This window comes from Chlorocebus sabaeus, chromosome 15 (assembly GCF_047675955.1).
Source record: "Chlorocebus sabaeus isolate Y175 chromosome 15, mChlSab1.0.hap1, whole genome shotgun sequence".
Taxonomy (NCBI): Eukaryota; Metazoa; Chordata; class Mammalia; order Primates; family Cercopithecidae; genus Chlorocebus; species Chlorocebus sabaeus.
Genome location: NC_132918.1, coordinates 66,748,713 through 66,775,245, shown reverse-complemented (window position 1 = coordinate 66,775,245; position 26,533 = coordinate 66,748,713). Strand labels below are relative to the sequence as shown.

At 37.6% G+C, this 26,533-nt stretch overlaps 1 protein-coding gene across 1 annotated transcript; it reads right to left on the bottom strand.

Moving 5' to 3' along the window:
- Positions 1 to 6,390: 6,390 nt before the first annotated feature.
- LOC103241754 (uncharacterized) lies at positions 6,391 to 26,234 on the bottom strand. The gene is made up of 2 exons (XM_073023810.1): positions 26,078 to 26,234; positions 6,391 to 7,378 (listed from the first exon to the last, which is right to left on the bottom strand). The coding sequence occupies exons 1-2, from the start codon at positions 26,232 to 26,234 to the stop codon at positions 6,933 to 6,935; spliced, it is 603 nt and encodes a 200-aa protein (XP_072879911.1). The 3' UTR covers positions 6,391 to 6,932.
- Between the last annotated feature and the right edge of the window lie 299 nt (positions 26,235 to 26,533).

The window sequence follows — 26,533 nt, the reverse complement described above, 5'->3', positions numbered from 1 at the left end:
TATATGTTATTGTTGTATTTGTTTTCATTAAAAACCCAAAGAACTACCCTTTGTATACCAGTAAACTACTATTTTTTTCTTAAAAAAGTAATAATAATAATAATTAAAGCAATTCACATAGTTTGTTTTATGCCAGTCTTCTATTTTAAGTCATGTGATAATATCTCCCCAAACATCAATTTCTCACCCTACATGATATGTGATAAAATCCCCCATATGCCAATAATTCCCCCCACTGTAAAATGAAGCTGCTTTCAATATTATTGACTCAGAAATGTAAAATATAGCACAGCTCATCTTGTCTGTGGTCCTGTGCTAAGTTAAACTTGCAGCTGTGAACAAATTAATATTTATATTTTTCAGGAATTCTTTAAGATGAACTTTTCAGTTTTAGTAAAACAAAGACACTAGTGATATTTTTATGTGACGAAAGCTCTCTGGTTCCTTCAGCAGCTCTAGGAACATCCTTAGCCGTTCTTTTAGCCTCTCTCTTTGACAATATCAAAATCGTCCAGGTAAATGTAACATTTCCAGTGATGTCAGGATATTGATCTGTTTATGTCCTTATTCTTCACTTGGTTTGTGGAATCAAAATGATTGCTTATTTTCCTCTCTTCTGTAGATAATCCATAGGCAATGTATTCAATTTGGTAAACATTTTTTTCATCTTGGTTTAAGTTTGAAGGCTCTAAGAAAGAGTAATATTATAGCGAATTATGTGTTCTATATGTTCTACTCCACTTGTTTGTAATATACTCCTGTTCTGAGAGTTATCGTTAACCTATATAACACAACTGTTCCAAGTGCCAAGTAAGAATTGTAGTGACTCACAGAACACATGTCCCATGACTATTTATCAAAAGTAATGTGTTGATTAAAGAAAAAAAAGTAAAATATTTTATTTTCATTCAGTTCTGAATGATGCTTGTTCCATTATCCCTTCCTTCTCCCTTGTTAAACAAGGTAAATGTTTTCATACTTAAGCTGACCACTTAGAGCATTTCAGTTAAATATAAGGCAGAAAAATAATATTACCCATAACCGAATCCTTGCAGTTGGCCTTTGCTAAAATAAAATTTTATTGAAAACAAGAGGTTGCAAGATGGTTGTCCGTGTTTCCATAGGGCTGATTTTTTTTTTTAATTTTTAGTTAGTTCCCAAATGTCTTTGAAAAAAGTGTTTTTAAAATGAGAATTTCTATAATTTATTTTCTATTACCTACTAAAGACACTGCTAGACTGATTAAGCCTGGTGGATAGAGATGATCCAAACTTGAACCTTCGGAAAAATCATTTATCAACATTTAAAATTCTATAAGCCCATAAAAACATGTTAATACCAACACATGGAAAAGAAAATGTGTTGCAGTAAGTTCTCATTCATGTTCAAGAACAACAGGAGATGAAAAGTATGTGCACCAACTAAGGTTTTCTTTAACACTCTCTGAATATACAATGAATGATATACCAAAAATGAAAGGCTACAAATGGTATCGTATTGAAATGCAAAGACATGAATATTCAGAGAAAACTATTGTAAAAAATATATTATCCATAGAGTATATATTTGCTGCCAAATTGAAAATTATCATTGCTAATTTTTTTTCGTCTATTCTAACAGGTGAAAATAATTTATCAGGCTCATTAAATGATAAGTTTAATTGTATTTCAACTCAGAGGAGATGAACATGAAAGATATCAGGGACATTTCTCTATGCCTACCATTTATTACCATAACCACATTTAAATAAATGTGAATCTTACATAAGTGAATAATAAAAGACCTTTTGACGTAATAATGATGCAACACAACTGTTGTCCTTGTATGCATTATAAAATGGAAAGTGGGATTGAATTTTCTGCCTAACACTACATGCTCACATCAATCTGCAACTGTGAAATCTTCCAGACACCAGAGCCCCACAGATTATAGATTCCACCAATTTCCTGACTACTATGTGGTCAAATACCGGGTTCATCTATTTACAAAACCAGCCCTTTCTTCTATGTTAGTTCAAAACACGTTTCTGGTGTTGATACCAATTCTCCATCCCAGGGGGGAGCTATGTATGGATGACACACCTTATTTCTAAAAGAAATCTAGTTCGTGTGTTCAAAACTTTACCAGGAAAGAAGGAATGTATCAGCAAGTGCCAGGAACTTTCTCTACTGGTGTTCTAAGGCTGATGTCTTTATATCTTAGCAAAAAGAAGAAGTAATAATAATAATAAAAAGAGGGGAAGAAAAAGGAAAAGTGGAAGAAAAAAAGTGAGACATGATGTAACATTATAAAAACAACTTAAAATGCCGAAACACAACTCTAATAGGAGACTTAATGAACAGACTTTGTGGGGAAAACAGTAGTAAACTTTAAAACCTCTGAAAGAATTATATGCCTAAGGGGAAAATAAACATTTGCTTCCAAAAATAAAATAAAATGAGAATTTCTGATTTTTCTTGAAAAGTTAAAACGAAAACATCTGAGAGCCCTGGTACTGAATTCCCACTAGGCATTTATTAGCTGCAGAACTAGCTAAATGAACTGTGACTGGCCCCTTTGGACTAAACAGAATTTTACAACTTTCTACAATCTATACTTGGAGGCCCCAGTCTTTGCTTTTTGACAGTCCCTATAATCAGTTTGGTGTGCAACCCCCAGCATGGCTTATAGGTTCTTAGCCACCATGTACTCTTTCACTAGCTAGTCTTCAGGATCTTCATCCATCTACCTTCTCTCCCAATGGGTTCCTCTTGTAATGTTTTTCATTATTTTGGATAGGCATTTTCAACAAGGGGAGACTTTTTTTTTTTACAAACAACACCTTCAATAAATGTTTTCTTTACCAGAATATGACCTGTGACAAATTAATGACTTGAGTGTGTGTGGGATTTCTTACAGTTGACACCTAGGAAATATTTGATTTGGTTTATGCAGTGGGTGACTATATCAAGAAACAAATTCTGTCATTTTGTGTGTGTGTGTTTCTCTACAGGAAGGTTTGGCTTCTGCTAATAGCAGAAACTGGACTTTAGGAAGAAAGATCAAATATTTTTCATATGAAGACAAGTCCTTACCTATTTAATTCTCTCTTGAAGTTAGATGAAGAAAATTCAGAAATATTGTTTCTGAATATACATTTGCTAAATACATTCTGATTCTTTAGAGGGCCACTGACACTCTCCCCCAAATACATGTAACCTGTCAGATTATCAGTTTGAAAAATATCTATACAAAAGTATTTTATCAACTTTCAAAGTAACCCCAATTTCCCCCCACATTTAGGAACAGCATTTAAAACGTAGAATTATCCATCGCATGCTAAATATCTATCCTTTTCATCTGCCTATGCAATCAATAAACTGACTCAATTAACGTTGATATTAGCATCTATACTTTTGAAATCACTAATTATCTAATAGCAAAAGTCTCTTTCATATTGTTTTGTTTAGAAATGAAAAATAGGGCTGTTCATAAGTTTCTGTTCAGTATTCCAAGCCAGAAAGCCCTTGCCACAGCTAGATATGGAAGCTTGAATAACATACAACTTCACATTTCTCAAAGTGTGTAATCCAGGCATTATGAATAATTTCTAGCCAAATCCTAAGAAATTGTACATGATCTTTCTAAACATAGGCTGGGAATTGTTATGCCAAAGCAAAAATGAAGTGTCAGGTAAGGTCAGATGCTGGGGAAAACAATTAGAACATTACTGAATTACCCTCCTGTTAAAGAGCTCACCTTCACCTTCAAAAGCTAATTATCAGTTTACCATGTTTTATTCATTAATTAGAATTATTTTCTAGAGTGTCAGAGCATTTCAGGTGGGTTGGGTTATGATGGAAAAGACTAGATAATCATAGCCTCTGCAAGTTTGTGATTTATTTAGCCAAAGATGCAGAAGCTAAGGGAAGCAAAATGCTATACAGGGTGGTAGAAAACAAGGTCTATTTTGGCCACTGTTTCTTTTCCTGTGGATTCCTTTTAGGTGAGAGGTAGGAGAGACAGGGACACAGTTGCCAGTGATGCTTGGTACAGATATGGTTCTGCCAGATTTGTTTAGGAAAGCCTATTTTATGCTAACTCACTGCCATTGTATACTTCGGTATATTAGTTTCCTTGGGCTTCTGAAACAAATTGCCATAAACTTTGTTGGCTTGAAACAACAAAAAATGTAGTCTCTCATGGTTCTAGAGGTGGGAAGCCAAAAATCAAAGTATTAGCAGGATTGGTTGTTTCTTAGGGGGTCAGAAGAAGACTGTTCCATGTCTCACTCCTCTGGTGGTTGCTGGCAATCCTTGGCATTCTGTGGCTTGTAGATATGCACTCCAATCTCAGCCTTTGTCATTTATTGGGCTTGTTCCCTGCGTGTCTTCACGTCTTTCATTTCTCTGCATGTTTGTCTCTTCTCTTTTTCTTATAAGGACACCAGTCATATTGGATTTAGGATTCATCCTACTCAAGTGTGACCTCATCTTAACTAATTACATCTGCTAACACCCTATTTCCAAGTAAAGCCACATTCTCAGGTTCTTCTAGAGGTAGAACTTCAACATATCTTTTTGGGAGAATCAAATCAACCCACAACATCAGCCTTATCTCACCCTTCCTAGAGAACTCACATTCAATTTGTACCCTTCCCTTTAAGGAGACATTTGCTATCTTAATACTTTGCTAGTTGTGAACGAAACCAGCATCGTAAAGCCACCACTTGTATTGTTGAAATTTGAGGTGCAGGCAAGCAAAACAGGGCTCTGAAAACTATCTTTGTTCCTATTTTTTCTAAAAATGCTATACCTTGCTATCCACACCAAATCCCATTGTCTTAGGTTAGGTCCTCTAGAAGCAGAGCCCAAAATGGGCTTCTCAGCAAAGTTCTTTGTTATTGAAGGGGTACTCACAGGGGGAAAGGGATAAAGGAAGAAGAACAGGATGAGATAAAAAAACTTGAGGTCCAGTTTCAGACTAGTCTCATAAGACGCTCAAATATTTCTAGTACTTTTTAAAAATAGCATGTGACCATTAATACAATCCAAGGATAAGGTATGAAAAGAGACAGGTGCAATTAGAAGAAAAAAAAGAGATGCATAACATCAATTCTTAGTGCCATTGAAAGTTATGGGTCATTTTTAGATAGGCTGATTAGTCATTCTAGTTTGCCTGAAATACTTCCAATTTATGCCTGTTACACTGATGCAATCATTAATCATGCTCCATTTCAAGCTAAAAATTCTTTCATTTGTTTAATAAATTGTATGAGTTTAACCTCCTTTTTCAAATTTATAAAATAAGTGGACTGAAACAAGAACTTTTCCAATAACACAATTTTTATAGTAATTTGTATTTAATAAAACACATTGCTTATGAGGGAATCTAATTGAGAAGACATAAAATGTTTACCCTAGAAAAGTAATTGACATTTTAGATTACAAATAACATTACTGAATGTCTTGTTTCTCCATCTGCCCATTCTTCATCCACCCATTTGTACATCCTTTATTAATATGCAGTTATAATGTACCCTATACTATATTGGATAGGAGAAGGAAGGGTAAATAAAACATACCCAGCAACACACTCTGTGCCAAATGCATATTTATTTATGTTTATTCATATATAATATTTTACCTATGGAGTACATGTGATATTTTGTTACATGCATAGACTGTATAATGATCAAGTCAAGGATTTGAGGCGTCCATCACTTTGAGTATTTATTATTTCTGTGCATTGGGAATGATTCAAATCCTCTTTTCTAGAAACACTGAAATATACAATATGTGTTCTTAACTATAGTCACTCTACTTGCAGTGGAAAGATAGGATTTATACTTTTTATCTAACTGTGTATTTGCATCTGTTAACCTACCTCTTCTCATTCTCCACTCACCCACCCAACATTCTTAGCTTCTCGGGTTTATGATTAACATTTTTAGCTCCCACACGAGTAAGGACATGCAATATTTGTCTTTCTGTGCCTGGGTTATTTCACTTAAAATAGTGATATCCCTTTCCACCCTTGTTGCTGATATACATGATTACATTCTTTTTTATAGCCAAATAGTACACCATTGTGTATGTATACCACGTTTTTTCTTTATCTATTTGTTCATTGATGGACATTTATATGGATCCCATTTCTTTACCACTGAGAATAGAGCTGTGATAAACATGCCAGTGCCGGTATCCCTTTGATATATTCACTGGTTTCTATTCCTTTGGATTGACCCTCAGTAGTGGGATTGCTGGTGAATATGGTAGCTGTATTTTTAGTTTTAGTTTTCTGATAAATCTCTATAATATTTTCCATGATAGTTTTACTAATTTACATTCCTACCAACAGTGTATAAGAGTTCCCTTCTCTCCACACTTCACCAGTATCTATTGCTTTTTGTCTTTTTTTTTTTTTTTCAGTGAAGAGGTGGCTTTAACAAATATATTCTCCAGAAATCTCCAGAACCTTTGGTGCCACCACGATGTAAACAGAACAGCTGAGTCCTCCGGGTAGGCTTCAGGTGCGATCTGCACAGACCGCGTGTGCGGGAGGCACGGAGTCAGAGGTGCTTCCTTAAATGCATCCCGTGTCTCTGGCAGAGCACACAGGCCTCAGGGCCCCGTGGACAGGGTTTGTCCCAGCGTATGCACGCCACTTCCTGGGTCTGGGGGGTGGTACCTCAGAGGCTGCCCGCAGCAGGAAGCTCACGAAGAAACCAGGGCCTCTTGTTCCACTTGTCAGAGACCCCGGAAGGAGCCAGAGGGCAGCATCAGAGCCTGCGGCCCAGGCAGGGGTGCCCAAGGGCACAGCAGCTGCAGACCATTGGCAAGGCCAGAAGATGGTGAGTGGAAAGCAGGGGGCCCGTGGAGAGACCCCGAGAAGGGGCTGTTTAGCTGGGAGTCCTGCATTTGCCGTTTGTGTTTCATCCGGCGATTTTGAAATCAGGTTTTTATCTGGAACTCTGAGAGCTGCATCTCCCTGGCCAGCCTCTTCCGCTCCAGAGGGCGCCGGTACTGGTGGTGCCGGAAGACGCCCTTCAGGGCGCGGACCTGCTCCCTGGTGAAGGCTGCGCGGACACTGGGGGCCCGCCCGGCGTTTGGCTCCTTACTCAACTCAGCCACGGCCCTCTCCGGGGCAGGCAGATTTGAGGAGCTAGCTCCTTGGTGCTGACGACCTGAGGGGTCTCCCGGGTGCCGAATGTCTGGCCAGGGCCAGGGAGGCTCCCCGGGGAGACGTCGGCAGGCCTGGGGGTGTGGGTCGGCCCTGAGCAGCTGCTCTGGGAGACCTAGTCCACGGAGCCGAAGCTGGAGGGCTGCTGCCAGCCACGAAGTGGGGAGGAGGAGAGACGCATGGCGGTCAGGTGGGCCCGAAGGAAAGCCGGGTGGGGCTGGCCAGGCGCAGGATCCAGCTCACTTTTTGTCTTTTTAATAATGGCCATTTTAACTAGGATAAGATGATGTGTAATCTTTAGTTTTGATTTGTATTTCCCTGATAAATAATGATGCTGATAATTTTTTCGTATACCTGTTGGCCATTTGTATGTATGTATTCTTTTGAGAATTGTCTATTCATGTTCTTTCCCGCTTTTTTTTTTTTTTTTTTAAGACACAGTCTCACTCTGTCACCCAGGCTGGAGTGCAGTAGCAGGATCTCGGCTCATTACAACCTCTGTCTCCCAGGTTCAAGCGATTCTCCTGCCTCAGCCTCCCAAGTAACTGGGATTACAGGTGTGTGCCACCACGCCTGGCTTATTTTTGTAGTTTTAGTAGAGACGGGGTTTCACCATGTTGGCCAGGCTGGTCGTCTTGAACTCCTGACCTCAAGTGATTCACCCACCTCTGCCTCCCAAAGTGCTGGGATTAAAAGTGTGAGCCACCATGCCTGGCTTCATTCTGCTCATTTTTTAATGGAATTTTTAAAAAAATTGTTTAATTGTTTGAGTTCTTTGTATATTCTGGATATTAATTCCTTGTCAGATGAATGATTTGCAAATATTTTCTCCCATTCAACTGTCAACTGGTTGTCTCTTCACTCTGTTAATTGTGTCTTTTGCTGTGCAGAAGCTTTTTAGTTTAGTATAGTTTGGTTAGCCTATATTTGTTTTAGTTGTCTGTGCTTTTGAGGTCTTAGCCACAAAATCTTGGCCTAGACTAATATTCTGAATTGTTTTCTCTATGTTTTCTTCTAGTAGTTTTATAAGTTTAGGTCTTACATTTAAGTATTTAATCCATCTTGAGTTGATTTTTATAGATGAGGAGAGATAGAAGTCCAGTTTCATTTTTCTGAATATAGGCATCCAATTTTCCTAGCACCATTTGTTGAAGAGGTCGTCCTTTCTCCAGTGTATGTTCTTGGTGCCTTTGTAGAAAATCAGTTGACTGTGATACGTGCATTTTTTTTCTGGGTTCTCTATTATGTTTTATCTGTCTATGTGTCTATTTTTATACCAGTAACCATATTGTTTTGGTAACTACAGCCTTGTAATATATTTTTAAGTAAGGCAATGTGCTGCCTTCAGCTTTGTTCATTTTGCTCAGGATTGCTTTGGCTATTTTGGCTCTTTTAATGTTTCCTATGAACTTTAGGATTTTCTTTCTATTTATGTGAAAAATGACATTGGTATTTTGATAGGAATTGAATTGAATCTGTAGATTGCTTTGGGAAATATGGTCATTTTAATGATAACCTTCTGATCCATGAGCATGGGATGGTCTTTTCATTTGTTTGTGTCGTCTTCAATTTCTTTGATCAATGTGTTATAGTTTACCTTACAGAGATCTTTCATCTCTCTGGTTAAATGTATTCCTAGGTATTTTATTTTATGAATTTGTTGTAAATCACATTGCCGTCCTTTTTTTTTTTTTTTTTTTTTTTTGGGCTGTTTCATTCTTGGAATATAGAAATGCAGCTGATTGGCTGGGTGCCGTGGCTCACACCTGTAATCCTAGCACTTTGGGAGGCCAAGGCGGGCGGATCATGGGGTCGAGAGATCGAGACCATCCTGGCCAACATGGTGAAACCCCGTCTCTACTAAAAATACAAAAATAATTAGCGGCAATTGGTGGTGTGCACCTGTAATCCCAGCTACTGGGGAGGCTGAGGTAGTAGAATCACTTGAATCCAGGAGGTAGAGGTTGCAGTGAGCTTAGATTGTGCCACTGCACTCCAGCCTGGTGACTGTCTAAAAAAATTAAAAAAAAAAAAAAAATATATATATATATATATAAAGTAATGCAGCTGATTTTTGTATGCTGATTTTGCATCTTGCAACTTGACTGAATTTGTTACCTCTACAAGTTTTTTGATGGAATCTTTTGTTTTTCTAAATACAAGGTCATGTCTGCAAAGAGGAACAATTTTATTTATTTATTTATTATACTTTAAGTTCTAGGGTACATGTGCACAACATGCAGGTTTGTTTCATATGTATACATGTGCCATATTGGTGTGCTGCACCTATTAACTCACCATTTACATTAGGTATATCTCCTAATGCTATCCCTCCCCGCTCCCCCCACCCCACAACAGGTCCCAGTGTGGGATGTTCCCCATCCTGTGTCCAAGTCTTCCCATTGTTCATTTCCCATCTATGAGTAAGAACACGCGGTGTTTGATTTTCTGTCCTTGCGATAGTTTGCGCAGAATGATGGTTTCCAGCTTCATCCATGTCCCATGTCAAAGGACATGAACTCATCCTTGTTTATGGCTGCACAGTATTCCATGGTGTATATGTACCACATTTTCTTAATCCAGTCTATCATTGGTGGACATTTGGGTTGGTTCCAAGTCTTTGCTATTGTGAATAGTGCCACAATAAACATAAGTGTGCATGTGTCTTTATAGCAGCATGATTTATAATCCTTTGGGTATATACCCAGTAATGGGATAACTGGGTCAAATGGTATTTCTAGTTCTAGATCCTTGAGGAATCGCCACACTGTCTTCCACAATAGTTGAACTAGTTTATAGTCCCACCAACAGTGTAAAAGTGTTCCTATTTCTCCACATCCTCTCCAGCACCTGTTGTTTCCTGACTTTTTAATGATCGCCATTCTAACTGGTGTGAGATGGTATCTCATTGTGGTTTTGATTTGCATTTCTCTGATGGCCAGTGATGATGAGCATTTTTTCATGTGTCTGTTGGCTACATAAATGTCCTCTTTTGAGAAGTGTCTGTTCATATCCTTCACCCACTTTTTGATGTAGTTGCTTGATTTTTTTCTTGTAAATTTGTTTAAGTTCTTTGTAGATTCTGGATATTAGCCCTTTGTCAGATGGATAGATTGTAAAAATTTTCTCCCATTCTGTAAGTTTCCTGTTCACTCTCATGGTAGTCTTTTTGGCTGTGAGAAGTTCTTTAGTTTAATTAGATCCCATTTGTCAATTTTGGCTTTTATTGCCATTGCTTTTGGTGTTTTAGTCATGAAGTCCTTGCCCATGCCTATGTCCTGAATGGTATTGCTTAGGTTTTCTTCTAGGGTTTTTATGATTTTAGGTCTAACATTTAAGTATTTAGTCCATCTTGGATTAATTTTTGTGTAAGGGTAAGGAAGGGATCCAGTTTCAGCTTTCTACATATGTCTAGCCAGTTTTCCCAGCACCATTTATTAAATAGGGAATCCTTTCCCCATTTCTTGTTTTTGTCAGGTTTGTCAAAGATCAGATGGTTGTAGATGTGAGGTATTATTTCTGAGGGCTGTCTTCTGTTCCATTGGTCTATATCTCTGTTTTGGTACCAGTGCCATGCTGTTTTGGTTACTGTAGCCTTGTAGTATAGTTTGAAGTCAGGTAGCATGATGCCCCCAGCTTTGTTCTTTTGGCTTAGGATTGTCTTGGCAATGCAGGCTCTTTTTTGTTTCTATATGAACTTTAAAGCAGTTTTTTCCAATTCTGTGAAGAAGCTCATTGGTAGCTTGATGGGGATGGCATTGAATCTATAAATTACCTTTGGCAGTATGGCCATTTTCACGATATTGATTCTTCCTGTCCATGAGCACGGAATGTTCTTCCATTTGTTTGTGTTCGAAGTGGAACAATTTGACTTCCTCTTTTCCAATATGAATGCCTTTCATCTCTTTCTCTTGTCTGAATACTCTGACTAGGACTTCCATGTTGTGGAAGTCATGTTGTGGACTTCCATGTTGTGGAAGTGGTGAAAGTAGACATCTTGTTCTTAGAAGAGAGGCTTTCAACGTTTCTCTTTTCAGTATGATGTTAGCTGTGAGTTTGTCACATAGGGCCTTTACTGAGGTATATTCATTCTATGCCTAGTTAATGGGAAGTTTGTATCTTGAAAAGATGTTGAATTTTATCAAATATTCTTTCTGAGTCTATTGAGATAACAATATAGTTTTTGTCTTTCATTCTGTTAATGGGATACATGATGTTTATTGATTGGTGTATGTTTAATCATCTTGCATCCCTGGTACAAATCCCACTTAATCATGGTGTCTTATCTTTTTGATATGCTGTTGAATTTAATTTGCTAGTATTTTGTTGAGAATTTTTGCATCTTTGTTTATCAATGACATTGGCCTGTAGTTTTCTCTTGTTGTGTTTTTCTGATTTTGGTATTGGGTAGTGCTGGCCTTGTCAAATGAGTTAGGAAGAATTATTTTCTGTTTAAAATATAGGACAGTTGCAGGAGGGTTTGCATTTGTTATTTTCATGATTATTATTTTTTTTGAGACACAGTCTCACTCTGTCACCTGGAGTGCAGTGGCATAATCACAGCTTACTGCAGCCTTGATCTCCAGGACTCAAGTGATCCTCCTGCCTCAGCCTCCCAAGTAGCTGGGACCACAGGCATGTGCTGCCATGTTTGGTTATTTTTCAAAATAATTTTTTGTAGAGATGGGGTCTTACTATGTTGCCCAGGCAGATCTTGAATTCTTAGCCTTAAGGAATCCCCCACCTCTCAAAGTACTGGGATTACAGATATGATCCACTGCACCTGGCCAGTATTAGTTCTCTATATGTTTGCTTTCAGCAGTGAATCTATGCAGTTCCAGGCCTTTCTTTGTTGGGAGACTTTTTATTATTAATTCAATCTCACTACTCATTATTGACTATTTAAATGTTATATTTCTTCCTGATTCAATCTTGGTAGGTTGCATGTTTCCTAGAATTTATTCATATCCTCTAAGTTTTCTAGTTTCTTAGTGCATAGTTGGTCATAATATTCTCTAATGATTTTTTTGATGTTGTTAGTCTAGCTAGTTATTGATAGATTTTGTTTATCCATTTTTTTTTTTTTTGAGACGGAGTCTCGCTGCCTCACCCAGGCTGGAGTGCAGTGGTATGATCTCGGTTCACTGCAGCGTCAGCCTCCAAGGTTCAAGCGATTCTCCTGCTTCAGCCTCTCGAGTAGCTGGCATTATAGGCATGAACCACCACGCTCAACTAATTTTTGTATTTTTAGTAGAGGCCGGGTTTCCTCATGTTGGCCAGGATGCTCTCCTGACCTCAGGTGATCCACCCACCTCGGCCTCCCAAAGTGCTGGAATTATAGGCGTGTGCCACCATGCCTGGCCTTGTTCATCATTTTGAAGAGCCAATTTTTTGTTTAACTGATCTTTTATCCTTTGTATTTTTTTAGTCTATATTTTGTTCAGTTCAGCTCTGATCTCTACTATCTCATTCTGCTAATTGTGAGTGTGGTTTGCTTTTGTTTTTCTAGTTCTTTGAGGTGCATTGTCAAATTATTTATTTAAAATCTTTCTACTTTTTTGATGTAGGCATTTATAGCTTTCAACTTCCTTTTTTGTTGTACCTCACATGTTTTGATATGTTGTATTTCCATTGCATTTTGTTTCAAATTTTTTTTAATTTTCATTTTAATTTTTTAATTATCTCAATGGTTGTTTCATGTTGTTTAATTTTCATGTATTTACATAGTTATTGAAGTGCCTGTTGATATTGATTCCTAGTTTTATTTCAGTGTGTTCTGATAAAATACTTAATAGAATTTTGATTTTTATAAATTTGTTGACACTTGTTTTGTGGCCTAACATATGGTCTAGCCTGAAGAATGTTTCGTGTGCTGATGAGAAGAATGTATATTCTGTAGTTGGGTGAAATATTCTGTAAATGTCTGTTAGGTCCATTTGGTCTAAAGCCCAGTTTAAGTCTACTGTTACTTTGTTGATTTTCTGTCTGGATGCTCTAATGCTAAGTGTGGGGTGTACATTATTGTACTGGAGTCTATTGCTCTCTTTAGATATAGTGATGTTTGCTTTATGAATCTGGATGCTCCAGTGTTGGGTGCATACATATTTAGAATGTTATTTCTTCTTGCTGGTTTATCCTTTTATCATTATTTAGTGGCCTTTGTGGTTTTTTTCTCTCTCTCTTTTGTTTTTTTTACTGTTTTTTACTGTTTTTCCCTTAAAGTCTGTTTTATCTGATAGTATAACTACTTCTATTCACTTTTGGTTTTCATTTGCATGGAATATCTTTTTCTCTGCCTTTACTTTTAGTCTATATGTGTCTTTACAATTAACATGCATTTCTTGTAGAGAACATATAGTTGAATCAGGTGTTTGTTTTTTAAATTGACTCAGCCAGTGTATGTCTTTTAAGTGGATAATTTAACTTAAATTCATTGTTATTATAGATAAGTGAGGTTTTCTTTTATATTTTTAATTGTTTTCTGTTTATTTTGTATATTCTTTATTACGATTTTTTCCTCTCATTGTTTGTCATTGTGATTTGATGGTTATCTATAGTGGCACTACTGAGTCTTTCATTATTTTCATTTGCGATTTGTGTGTTTGCTTTACAATTATGTTTTATACTTTTGTGTGTTTCCATTATGATAAATGTTGTCCTTTCATGTCCAGATTGAGGACTTGGTTGAGCATTTCTTGTAAGGTCGACTTAGTGGTGATGAATTCCCTCAGCTGTTGCTTATTTGGGAAATATTTTATTTCTCCTTCATTATGAATATTTTTGCTGGATATATATAGTATGCTTTTTTAGCAGTTTTGTTTTTTCTTTCATTGCTTTGAATATAACATCCCATTTTCTCCTGGCCTGTAAGGTTCTGCTGAGAAACCTGCTGTTAATATGGTGAGGGTTCCTTTATAGGTGATTAGATGCTTTTCTCTTACTGTTTTTAGAATTCTCTCTTTGTCAATGAATTCAGATATTTTTTTCTATAATGTGCTATGGAGATTTTTTGCATTGTGTCTGGAGATTGCTGGGCCTCCTGTGTCCGGTAAATCTGTTTCTATACTTGGGAAGTTTTCATTATTATTTTGTCAAATTTGTTCACTCTTTTGCTCTCTCTTTGCCTTCTGTACTTCTTATAATTCGCATATTTAGTTAGAGTATCCCAAATATCACAAAAGTTTGTTCATTTCTTTTAAAATTTTTCTCTGGTTGGATTATTTCAAAAGAACTGTATTTGGGTTCTTAGATTCTTTCTTCTGCTTGATCTAGTCTATTATTGAAGCTTCTGAATGTATTTTGTACTTCATTCCATGAATTCTTCAGTACCAGAATATCTGTTTAGTTCTCTTGTTATGATAGGTACCCCTTTGCTAAATTTCTCATGCATATACTGAATTGTTTTTCTTATTTGTTTGTATTGCTTTGTGGAGTTCTATTGCATCTCACTGAGCTGCTTTAGAATCAATAATTTGACTTTTTTTTTCTGGGATTTTGTTAATTCCTTTTTATTAAGGATCTATTTCTGGATAATTATTGTGTTCCTTTGAGGGTGTCATACTTTCTTGCTTTTTCATGTTTCTTGTTCTTGTGTTAATATCTTAATATCTTCACATCTAGTGTATCAGTTGCTTCTTCCAATTTTTTTAATTTGTTGTCAAAGGAAAGAACATTTTCCTGAGGATGAATCTAAGGGGTTGGTTTGGTTGGGCACTTTGGCTTTGATTCTGTGTTCATACAGTGATGTAGTCTCTGTATGAATTCTACAGCTATAGGCAGCATCAGTGGTATCTGATATTTCCTTACGCAGTTATCAGTGGAGGTTGTAGTACGGTTTTGCTGGCCACTGGGGTACCAGCTAGGCCAATCTTTGATCCACAGTGGTTGCAGTGGTGAGCTGGGCATGCCTGTTTGTAAACCTCAGGGTGGTGTATGCTGGCACCAGTGGGTCCAGGTAGGCCAATTTTGGTGTCTCCATGTTGTTTACCCAGATGTCAGTGGTGGCAGCCATTGGCTGTAAGGTTAGTGGGTTCCAAGGCTTCTGGCCTGCCAATATGGCATGGACAATGACAGTAGCCATAGTGTAACAATCCTCTGTGTCCCCTATGGTATGCACTAGTGTTGGCAGTGGCTGAAATATGGTGGGTGGGCCAGTCTCCATGTTTGCAGGTAGCACATATTAGATAGGTGCCAGCTGGGGTGGTAGTGGCTAGGTACAGTCCCAATGTCAGTCTCCTGGAAGGAGTGTTCATTCAGGTCCCAATGGTGGTAGACTGCACTGGACAATCGCCTGGTCCCCAGACTGTGAACTCTGGCATGGGAGGGAGGGGAAAAGCTGGGTTATGTTGGCTTGTTATAAGGTCTTCAATGGTGTATACAGTGTTTGGCCATGGTCAGGAGGGGTGCAGTGGACCCTAGTCCACAGATAACATGCTTAGGTAGAGGGTGGCAATGGCCACACTACTTCCCTGCCACTGGGGGAGAAGGAAGTGCCACCTTCAGTGACAGCAGCCTAGGCTAGTGGGTGATAGAACACACTTCACTCATTTGTCAATGCAGGTGGTGCTTGAACTTCAGCCCTAGAGTCAGCAGTCAGCTCTTTTCTTGTGCCTAAGCCTCAGCAGCCCTGGGCTCCAAGACAGTGTGAAGTCTGTTGGGGGTGGGGCTCTAGAATAGTGCCTCACTCATGCGTCAGTCTTAAGGGTGGAAGCATGTGCCTCAGTTGCACCTCCATGCTGGGTGCAGTAGCTCTCAGTCACTTGTGCCTAAGCCCTGGGGGCAGCAGCTGTACTCTCTTACACATCAGCCCCAGGGCCACTGGGTCCAGGACAGTGTGTAGTCTCTTGAGGGTGGACTCCTAAAATGGAACCTTGCTGTAGCTGCTTAGGTCTCGGAGAATGTGAAAGATGCAGTATGAGCTTCCTCCCTGGGGCAGTGCCTGTGGTACAATTTTCCAGCAACTCCTTGTGTTAGTTTCAGGACTCATGAGAGGGCTTGCCTGTGTTCAGGATTGTAGGAGTCCATGGTGAGAACGTGGACCCCTGAGGGTCTCTTACTCACCCTTTCCCTAAATTGAGAAGTCTTTCTTGGCTCCCAGGTGATCCCGGCTGACCAGGCCGTCTGGCTTCCTTCTCCTTCCTTGCTTTAGGTGTTGCCTGTCCATTTTCTGTTGAATTCCAGTGTTTTCTTTTGCGCAATCCACTAAAACTGTGATTATTTATTCACTATTTTGGATCTTCTTCATGGAGGAAGTGAATAAAAAATTCTTTAGTCAGCTATCTTGAAACCTTTCCCTGAAAATGCCAAATGCATATTTTGTTTCGTCTTCTCAGTGATCACCAGAGAAAAATATTACCATTCCCTATTACAAATGTAAAATAAATAATATCATGGAAGTCAAACAGGTCTCCTGAGATAAACAGTAGGTGATCTTTGGAGAAAATATCTAAATCAAGAACTTCAATGCCTATTTTTTTCTATCAAACAATGTCAGATTTTCTATCAAGCTACTTCACAGAGAGAATAACAATTTTATTGAATCTAGCAAAAGAACAGATAACTAGACATCACTTTTAGTACAGAACAAACGTTCAAACTTTTAATTAAATTTGTTTAGGAATAATAATAATGGCAATGATCACAATGATAATGATGATGATGGTGATAATGACATTGAGCTCATTTCAAGTTTAGAGCATATCACTGTTTTACTATAATGTTTTCTTTCACAGTTGAGTGACCTAAGGTCTTAAGACCAATGTGCAAAATCTGTGCCTGCTCACCTACCGTTTCACTGCTCTTATCAATACCTGTTGTATTCAAATATCAGTTTTCTTTTATTTAGTCTTCAGTGTGTTGCAGTTGCTTTAATACGACGATGAGATTGATGTTAGAAGGGTCATCAATTACCCATCAGCAATAAGATGCCTTGCTGAATTTAAATGGTTTCACAGAAGTCCAAAATCTCAGAAACCAGGGCTTTTGGGCAAGGTGTTTTGCCTATCCCCATTGCCTGTGAGCAACTAATGAGGGGTAAAATGTAGAACATAAAGTAAATATTATTTAAGTGGTAGAACAGATTGCAAGACAAAATTTGCCTTCCAAATAGTACCCTAAAAGCTCTGAGAACTAAAATGTCTCTATCATTTAATGGATAATTCTGTCGTAAACTATGATACATTTGAGACTAATTGCCTTTCGATTCCTGGTGCAATGTCTGCACATCTTAAGATCTAGGGCAGATGACATAATGATTAAGAGATAATTTTTATAATTCTTTACAGTTTTTGAAGTGTTTAAAATAAATAGTATTAACTATTAAATAACAAAAGATGCCCTGAAGCAGTGTTTGTCCTAATATGGTACCTGGCCCACCCCGTCAGAATTATTAGGAGAGCTTGTTATACAAATTATTGGACTCTACCCAACAGAGAATTAGAATCTCTAAAGGAGATGCCCAGAAACCTTCCTGTTTCCAGCTCTTAGTGATTCCTATGTACATTAAACCACCATCTAAAAGAGCTGCTAGTTCTGACAGTACGGCCTTCCTTTATAGTTTTCGGCATGATACAGAACACTGGAATACTGTCACTACTGTGACCAGGCTTCTTCCACCAAAAGGGTTTTTCCACCTTGGCATCGATTTTCTGTAGTGGACAGATACATTATTTATGTAGAAGATACATTAAGCATTAAGTAGAAGATACATTATTTTAGAACTTGATATTCATTTATACTATATCTCTTCCGTAGATAAAATAAATAATTTGGAATATATATACATATATATATTTATATTTCATGAATAACATTTTGTAACTGCTACCTTAATGAACTTTCCAAACTGATGCTATTTACTAATACATGAGCATAGGCTAATTTTATATATATATAAAATGTAGATATATCAGGAACAAAATGTACACACACTCACACTCACACACACACACTTACTCATTTCAGGGATGACTCTTTAAGTCTCCATAATAAGGGACCAGAATATGGCATTTCATAGATATAAGCATTATGCAGAGAAACTGGAAAAAAATGAGAGGGTTTAGATACCAGCTTATAAGATTACATAGCTGAGGTAGCTTCTGGAAAGTTTACATGCCTCAGATATCTATGCATTCCACTTCAGGGACAAACTACAAACAGTATATTGAGAGGCCAAATCCCAATGGTACCCAGAGTGACTACATTGACTGCCCCTGCCTGTCAACCACCATGCTAGAAAGGCTTAACATTTTGGAAACCAGTAGTTTCAAAGAGTACAAAGACACTATTCACTGTGGTGGGAATCTGAAGACTTCTGTTTCCACCATGACTATCTTAGATTTGCAGAGCATGCTTCCATAAGTGAGTCTTCCTTTCCAAAACATTTAGCTTATGAGGTTGGGTGTGTTCTATTCTGCAAATATCAAATGGCTCCTGCACAGACACCTGTTTCATGAGTAACATTATGTAACTGCTACCTTAATGAATTTTCCAAACTGATGCTATTTACTAATACATGAGCATAGGTTAATTATTTATTTATCGTACTCTGTACTTAAAATTCCCCATCTGTTAGATGGAAATACTAGTAATATGCCTATATCATAGTGTTCTTATGCCAATTTATTGATATATATATGGCATTTAAAATGGCACCTGGTACAGGATAAATGCTATGTAAATATTACCATTATTGTTATAATTTTCATTATTTATCTATGTCTTATTTCTAAAAAAAAAAAGCAAGAGTTCTTAAGCCCAAATTAGTGTTTTAAATGAAAAACACATATTTTGTATTCATGATTGTGTATGTATGTTTGTGTGTGTGTGCATAAATCATCTGTTGGTTTGAAAGTTAGTGTTAAGGTAGAAATGTCTATGCATGTATTTGTGTGTTCTGGGAGGTCTTCAGAAAATTTAGTTTGAAACAAGAATATGTTTAAAAATGTAGAGGAGTGTTTGGTGTCGATGTAATAATGGCTACTATTATTAATCACCTATAATTGATCAAACTTTTTATATATTTAATCTTAACTAATTTTTATAAAATTTCTGGGAGGTAAGTTTTATAAGCTTATGAAAGAGATAGCTGGTGGTCTAAGAAGTCAAGCAATCAAAGCAAGACAAAATAGCATGTAAGTACTGCAATGGATATTCAGACCCGAGTTTTATTACTTCAAAGCCAATTGCTATTTCCACCCTGTTTAATCATCCTGTTAATTAATGAATATTTAATTAGTGACCACTAAATGTAGTGATGCCAAGATTTCTACTATTATGTCTCATTATTTAATTCATCCATCCATTCAGCCATCCACCCATCCAATGAAGATGTCTTGAAACAGCACTTTGTTAGGCAATTGGAATTTCTTTTTAAAGCCTAAGACATAGCATCTGTCTTAAGTTCACTCTTTGGGAGGTAAACACATATGCAAACAAATAAATGTGGATTATGCTGGGGGGAATATACAAAATGTTATGAAAACTAAAAGAGAGGCTACCTAATTTCCAGGTGGAAGGGGAAGAAGGGAGGTCAGGGAAGGCTTCCCATATGTTAGAGCATTTCAGAAAGAAAGGTGAGTCAAGGTCAGACACAGTGACTCAATCCCAACAGTTTGAGAGGCTGGTGGATCCTCTCTCTATCCACTCGAAGCGGGTGGAACAGCTGAGGTCAGGAGTTTGAGACCGGCTGGGCCAACATGGTGAAACCCCCTTTCTATTAAAAACTATACACACACACATAAATTAGCTGGGTGTGGTGGTGCATGCCTTTAATCCCAGCTACTCAGGAGACTGAGACAGGGGAATTGCCTGAACACAGGAGGTGGAGGTTGCAGTGAGCCAGGATCGCGCCACTGCACTCCAGCCTGGGCAACAGAGCAAGACTCCATCTCAAAAAACAAAACAAAACAAAACAAAAGTTGAGCCAAATGTTTTCTTGAACTACACAGGAAGGGATGCCATGATCTTTCTAAAGGATGAAGTTCTGCTCTACAGAGGCTGGGCAAGTATTTTCCAAACAGATAGAGATTTAGACATATTTGGCATTCCTACAGAGATTTATTGGAACTTAGGCTGATTCCATTGGTTCAGCTACATAATTTCTCACACAATTATGTGTAAAATTATTTAATGTCGTATCTTGTATCACTTTTTTCCTGTTACTCCACTCCACCATCCCCCTCCTCCAACTTCACTGCGAGATTCTTCAGAAGAACACTCAAGCTGTGAGTTCACTGGCAATGAAATCAGAACATCTCTTTAGCCAATTCCCTGTTCTCACAGGGGATTCAAAAATGATATCTGACAAACATCCATCCCTTTAAATCAAACTCTCATCCAACATTGTTTCTGTAACAACTGGAGAACTTTGAAAAACAATGCTTCATCATCCCCTGAAAACCAAAGCACTTTCCACTTGTGATAATAATTTACAGAGGGGGAACAAAGTTTGTGTGGTTTTTAGATTCAACACAGGAAGAACAGAACATCAAGTGCTATTCAGACTGAGAGACAAAAACTTGAAATTTCTCCTCAGTGAATAAAGTTATTTGGAGAACCATTTATTTATTAAAAATCTGCGTGTTGCTTGGATACAAATTCACAACAGGCACATAACTTCCCTGAATTAGCTGATCCTGGAACGCAGTCCCCGTGCGTTGTGATCGTGTGGTACCCGGGGTTGCCAAGCCAGCCCCCCAGCCCCTCTGGGGCAGCGTGAAATCTGGACATGTTCGTCTCTTCTCTTGGTGGAAGAAAAAGATACAGATCTGACTCTTCTCAGGGAATTTGCTGAGAAATTCCCAGGTTTAGTGTGTTGCCTCTTGATTATTTTAAATCATAAGAAAAGCACTGATTCCTGAGTAGCTCTGCATATATTGTTTAAAACACACTTTTGGTCAAACAAATGAAAAATCTATTTTATTGCTTTGGGTTACATACATTTGCTTTGCACATTCTTCCCAAATATCTTTAACAAATTTCTGGTGAAAAGGTGGTGAAGTAAGACCGTTGGAGTGGGGATTCATGAAGAGGGGTGTGGAGCATTGAAAGAGAGGAAAGAGAAAGAGGAAAAAGTTCTCAGGGTTCAGCGATGTGTGTAAACTATTAATAACTACAACAAAAATCAAGAGATTGAAGTGTTATGGGCATTGTTTGACTTAAAATAGAAACATGTTTTCTAAGCATTCACATTGTCCAACAGTAAAGAACCAGTGCACAACTGCTGCTGAGAAGACAGGCTTTGGAGACACATAGTCTGTGTTAGAATCCTGGCTCCGTGTCCTTAGGAAAATTATATAACCCCTGCCTCATCTTTTACACCTTTTGTAAAATAAGGACACACATAATGCATACCTCACAAAATTACTAAGAGGACCGGGTGAAATAATATATGTAAATTGCTTAGCACTTTGCTTTACATGAAACAATAGAAACTACTAACAATCTAGTTACCATTTATTGAATGCCACCTATGGACAGTTACAGTCCCAAGAGTTATATGTATATTACCTCACCTAATTCTTATGGTAACTCTACATTATACGGAATATTATTATTCCCCCCTTCACAAATGAGAAAACTGAGGTATTAACATACCGAGGCCCAAGGTCTCACAATGGTGAAGTAAGGATTCAAACCTAGGTAGTCTGGCTCCAGAGCCCATAGTTATGATTGACCATATTCTGGGCTTAGGAACATGCCCAAAATATTACAAACATTACATAAATTGGAGCTATTCTTCCTCTTATTTTTAATAACAGAGTAGATGCCTTGAAAAGCAGGAGTCTAGAACTATTTACAGGTTGATGAATAACCCTCCAAGAATTCTAGATAAAAGATGACTGCATTTTGTAGTAAATTATTAATTAGCGTTGAATGATTCTTTCCACTCTACACTGGCTTTGGGAACAAGCTAATGTGTATTTAAATCCTGACTCTGCCACTTCCAGGTCATGTAACCCCGAACAAAATGTTTAACACCTGTGAAAATATAAATTGCCTGTAAAATCAAGACAATAATACCCATGTTGTAAGGATTCAATAGAAATAGTGTACATAAAATTTAGCCCACTGCTTGATAAATGCTTAACAACTTGGCAGACAATGCCAACAATTGTTAAATTACTATATTAGTTATATTTATTTAGGTTTTTACTTCTCCAATCTGTTTTAATCTATAGTCACCTTTTTATGTTGGACTACTTAATATTGTAGAGGAGACACAATTTTTCAGATGGCTCTGCTACTCTGTCATGGGAAAAGATCAGAATTGGGTTTAAGGAATTAAGGAAAGATGAAGACTGGGAGGAACCATTAGAAGTGGAGAAAGTAGAGCTAAAAACAAAGGAGGGAGTAGATATAATAGACCTGTGTAACAGACTTGTCATTTGGCCTAAATCTGCTGCTACTGCTAGGCATGGTGAATTCTGGGGCTGAATGTTAAAGCAATGACTTTCCACTGGCCACTTCCAGGGTCCATATGTACCCAACAATAATGAGAAGGGGAGATAACTACCCAGGGGTCAAACAGAGTTACTGTTCCTAGCTGTACTTTAGAGGCAATGGCTCTAAGCCTATGCCAGCTGTTGCTGGTGCCACGGTGAGATGACCACAGCAAGTTCTACATTTGCCTTTATGACAGAGCTGGCATACCTAATGAGTGAGTGGAAAGTAAACCCTGATGGAGATTGATGACCCTGACTAGAATAAATCAAGGTGACTCTCCCAAAATGGAATATATTTAGGTAAATATGTAGGGTTTAAATTATATATTTAACTATTTAGGGATATCCCTGAAATCATATTTTTTAATATAATAATTTACCAGGAGACAAATAAATTTAGCATACTTTCTTACAGGGCTAAAAAAGGGAATTATTAACAGGTCTGTTTTCATTTTGAAGGGTTTTTATTCTTTTTTTTTTCTTCTTCTTTTTGAGACTGAGTCTAGCTCTTGTCACACAGGCTGGAGTGCAATGGCCCAATCTTGGCTCCCTGAAACTTCTGCCTCCTGGGTTCAAGTGATTCTCCTGCCTCAGCCTCTTAAGTTCTGGGATTACAGGCACCTGCCACCACGCCCAGCTAATTTTTTGTATTTTTAGTAGAGATGGGGTTTCACCACGTTGGCCAGGCTTGTCTCAAACTCCTGACCTCAAGTGATCTGCCTGCCTGGGCCTTCCAAAGTGTTGGGATTATATGCGTGAGCCACCCCGCCCAGCGAGTTTTTATTCCTTTATAGGTTTCATGCTATGCAAAGGGAGGGAGAGAGGAGGAGGGCATTCTAGGAAGAACCGAGTGTCACAAAAAGAATGAAATGGAAGCAGAAAATTCAAGCTCTGTGTGCTTCTCACACTATAGTTAGGCTGTCACTAATGTGACTATTAACTTTTCATGTTCAGATTTATTATGCTGTCATTATAGCACTTTTCTTTGCTGATGTATCAAACCACTATTACATATTTGTTGGCATCTCATCTATTTAAGGGAAACAAGTGATTACCCGTTGCCAAGGAAACTAATAAGGAGTGTGCAAGCAAAGGACTGCAGAGTTCTCTTTGGAAGATAACAAGTCACTGGTATTTTATTTTGGATCACATCATACACTACCTCATTGTTTAAAGAAAAATCACTTTATCTCTTCCATAAAAATCCTAGGATACTTATTCAAATGATAAACCTAAAGACTTTTATAAAACAAAATAGATGTAAATGATATATCAAAAATATTTGGTAAAATAACATGTAATAAGCCTTCTCTAGAAAGGAAAGTTACTTCTGGAATTTTTGAAAGTTTTGATCTTTCAAATATATTTTTATATATAAAAATATAATTTCAATACAATGTTTTCAGTATAATCAGTGGGTATTTTGGAAGTAATGCTAATTACTACAACACATATAACCCCACTATTTTAATATCTTTTCATAACTTCAACATATATGTTCCTAATAGGCAGGTGGATGACCTCCACCATGTTTATTTAGCATCCCGGATCCTTTTGTCTCATGAGTCTGCCCTTCTCTGAAAATGTTTGCTTAATCTACAGAGTAGCACACAAACAGGATGGAGGATTGTACTAGAAAGGTTTTCCAAGGCCAGGGCTGGTAAGTCATATGTCACTTCTGCTTGTATCTCATTGTCAGAAATCAAATACATAGCCTCACCTAATTGCCAGGGAGACTGGAATATGCCATTGAGCTGTGAGCACAGGAAGAAGAATAAAGTGGTTTGTGAACATCTGGATAGCCTCTGCAACCCAGAGTTAAGTACAGATACTAAGAAAACACAGAGCATGACTCCCCACATCAGCTGTAGTGAGTTGTAAAAGAGATATGAGAAGTTCTGGGAGGAAATAATACAGGCATGACTTGGACATACTGCTTATTCAGTTTGAGATCACCACAATAAAGTGAATTTTACAATGAAATGAGTGATACAAATTTTTTGATTTCCCAGTGCATATAACAGTTATGTTTGTACTATACTGTAGTCTATTAAATGTTCAATAGCATGGTGTCTAAAAAACAATGTACAGACCTTAATTTAAAAATACTTTACTGCTAAAAAATGCTAACAATGATTTGAGTCTTCAACAAGTTGTGATCTTTTTGCTGACAGTGTCTTGCCTTGATGTTAATGCCTGCCGACTGATCAGTGTGGTGGTTGGGGTGGCTGTGGCAATTTCTTAAAATAAGACAATAAAGTCAGCCACATTGATAGACTCTTCCTTTCACAAAAAAAAATTCTTTGTAACGTGTGATGTTGTTTGGTAGCATTTTACCCATGGAAGAACCTCTTTCAAAAGTGCACTCAATCTTCCCAATCCTTGCCACTACCTATCAATTAAGTTTATGTAATATTCTGAATCCTTTGTTGTCATGTTAACAATGTTCTTGGCATTTTCACCAAGAGTAGGTTCCATATCAAGAAACCACTTTCTTTGCTCATCCATAAGAAGAAATCCTTCATCCATAAAATTTTCTTATGACATTGCAGCAATCTAGGCACATCTTCAGGCTCTACTTTTAATTCTAGTTCTCTTGCGATTTCTACCACATCTTCAGGGACTTCCTCCACTGAATCTTGAACTCCTCAAAGTCATCTGTAGGGGTTGAAATCAACTTCTTCCAAACTTGTTAATGTTGATATTTTGACCTCCCATGAATCACAGATATCCATAAATGCATCCATAATAGTAAATTCTTTCCAAAAGGCTTCAATTTATGTTTCCCACATCAATCAGAGGAATCACTATCTATGGCAGCGATAGCCTTACAACACATACTTCTTAACTAGTAATACTTGAAAGTTAAAATTACTTCTTGATTTGTGGGCTACAGAATGGGTGTTAATAGGCATGAAAACAACATAAATCTTGTACATCCCCATCAGAGTTATTGGATGACTAGGTACACTGTTAATGAGCAGTAATATTTTGAAAGAAATATTTTTGTGTGAGTAGTAGATCTCAACAAGGGACTTGAAATATTCAGTAAACTATGCTGTAAACAAATGTGCTGTCACCCAGGCTTTATTCCATTTATAGAGCACAGACAGAGTAGATTTAATACAATTTTTAAAACCCTAGGATTTTCAACATGGCAAATGAGCATTGGCTTCAAGTAAAAGTCCTCAACTGCCTTATTTCCTAGCAAGAGAGTCAATCTGTCCTTTGAAGCTCTGAAGCCAAATAGTGACTTCTCTCCAGTTGTGAAAGTCTTACATGGCATCTTCTTCCAATAGAAGGCTGTTTCATCTGCATTGAAAATGTATCACTTAGTGTAGCCACCTTTATCAGTGATCTTGCATGGATCTTTTGGATCACTTGCTGCAGCTTTTACATCAGTACTTTCTATTTCACCCCTTTTACTTATATGTTGTGAAGATGAAGTATTTCCTTAAACTTCATGAACCAACCTCTGCTAGCTTCAGACTTGTCTTTTGCAGCTTCCTCATCTCTCTCAGCCTTCATGGCATTGAAGTTAGTTAGAACCTTGCTCTGGATTAGGCTTTGGCTTAAGGGAATATTGTCGCTGATTTGGTCTTCTATCCAGACCACTAACACTTTCTCCATATCAGCAGGAAGACCGTTTTACTGTTTTTCCGTATGTGTGTTCCCTGGAGCAGTACTTTTAATTTCCTTTAAACTTTTCCTTTGACTTCATAAGTTTTTAGCCTGTCTCAGCTTTTGACATGCCTTCCTTACTAAACTTCATCATTTCCAGATTTTGATTTAAATTAATAGATCTGTGACTCTTCCTTTCACGTGTACACTTAGAGACCATTTAGGGTTATTAATTGGCCTAATTTCAGTATTGTTGTGACTCGGAATAGAAAGGCTCAAAAAGAGGGAAAGAGACAGAAAAATGACTG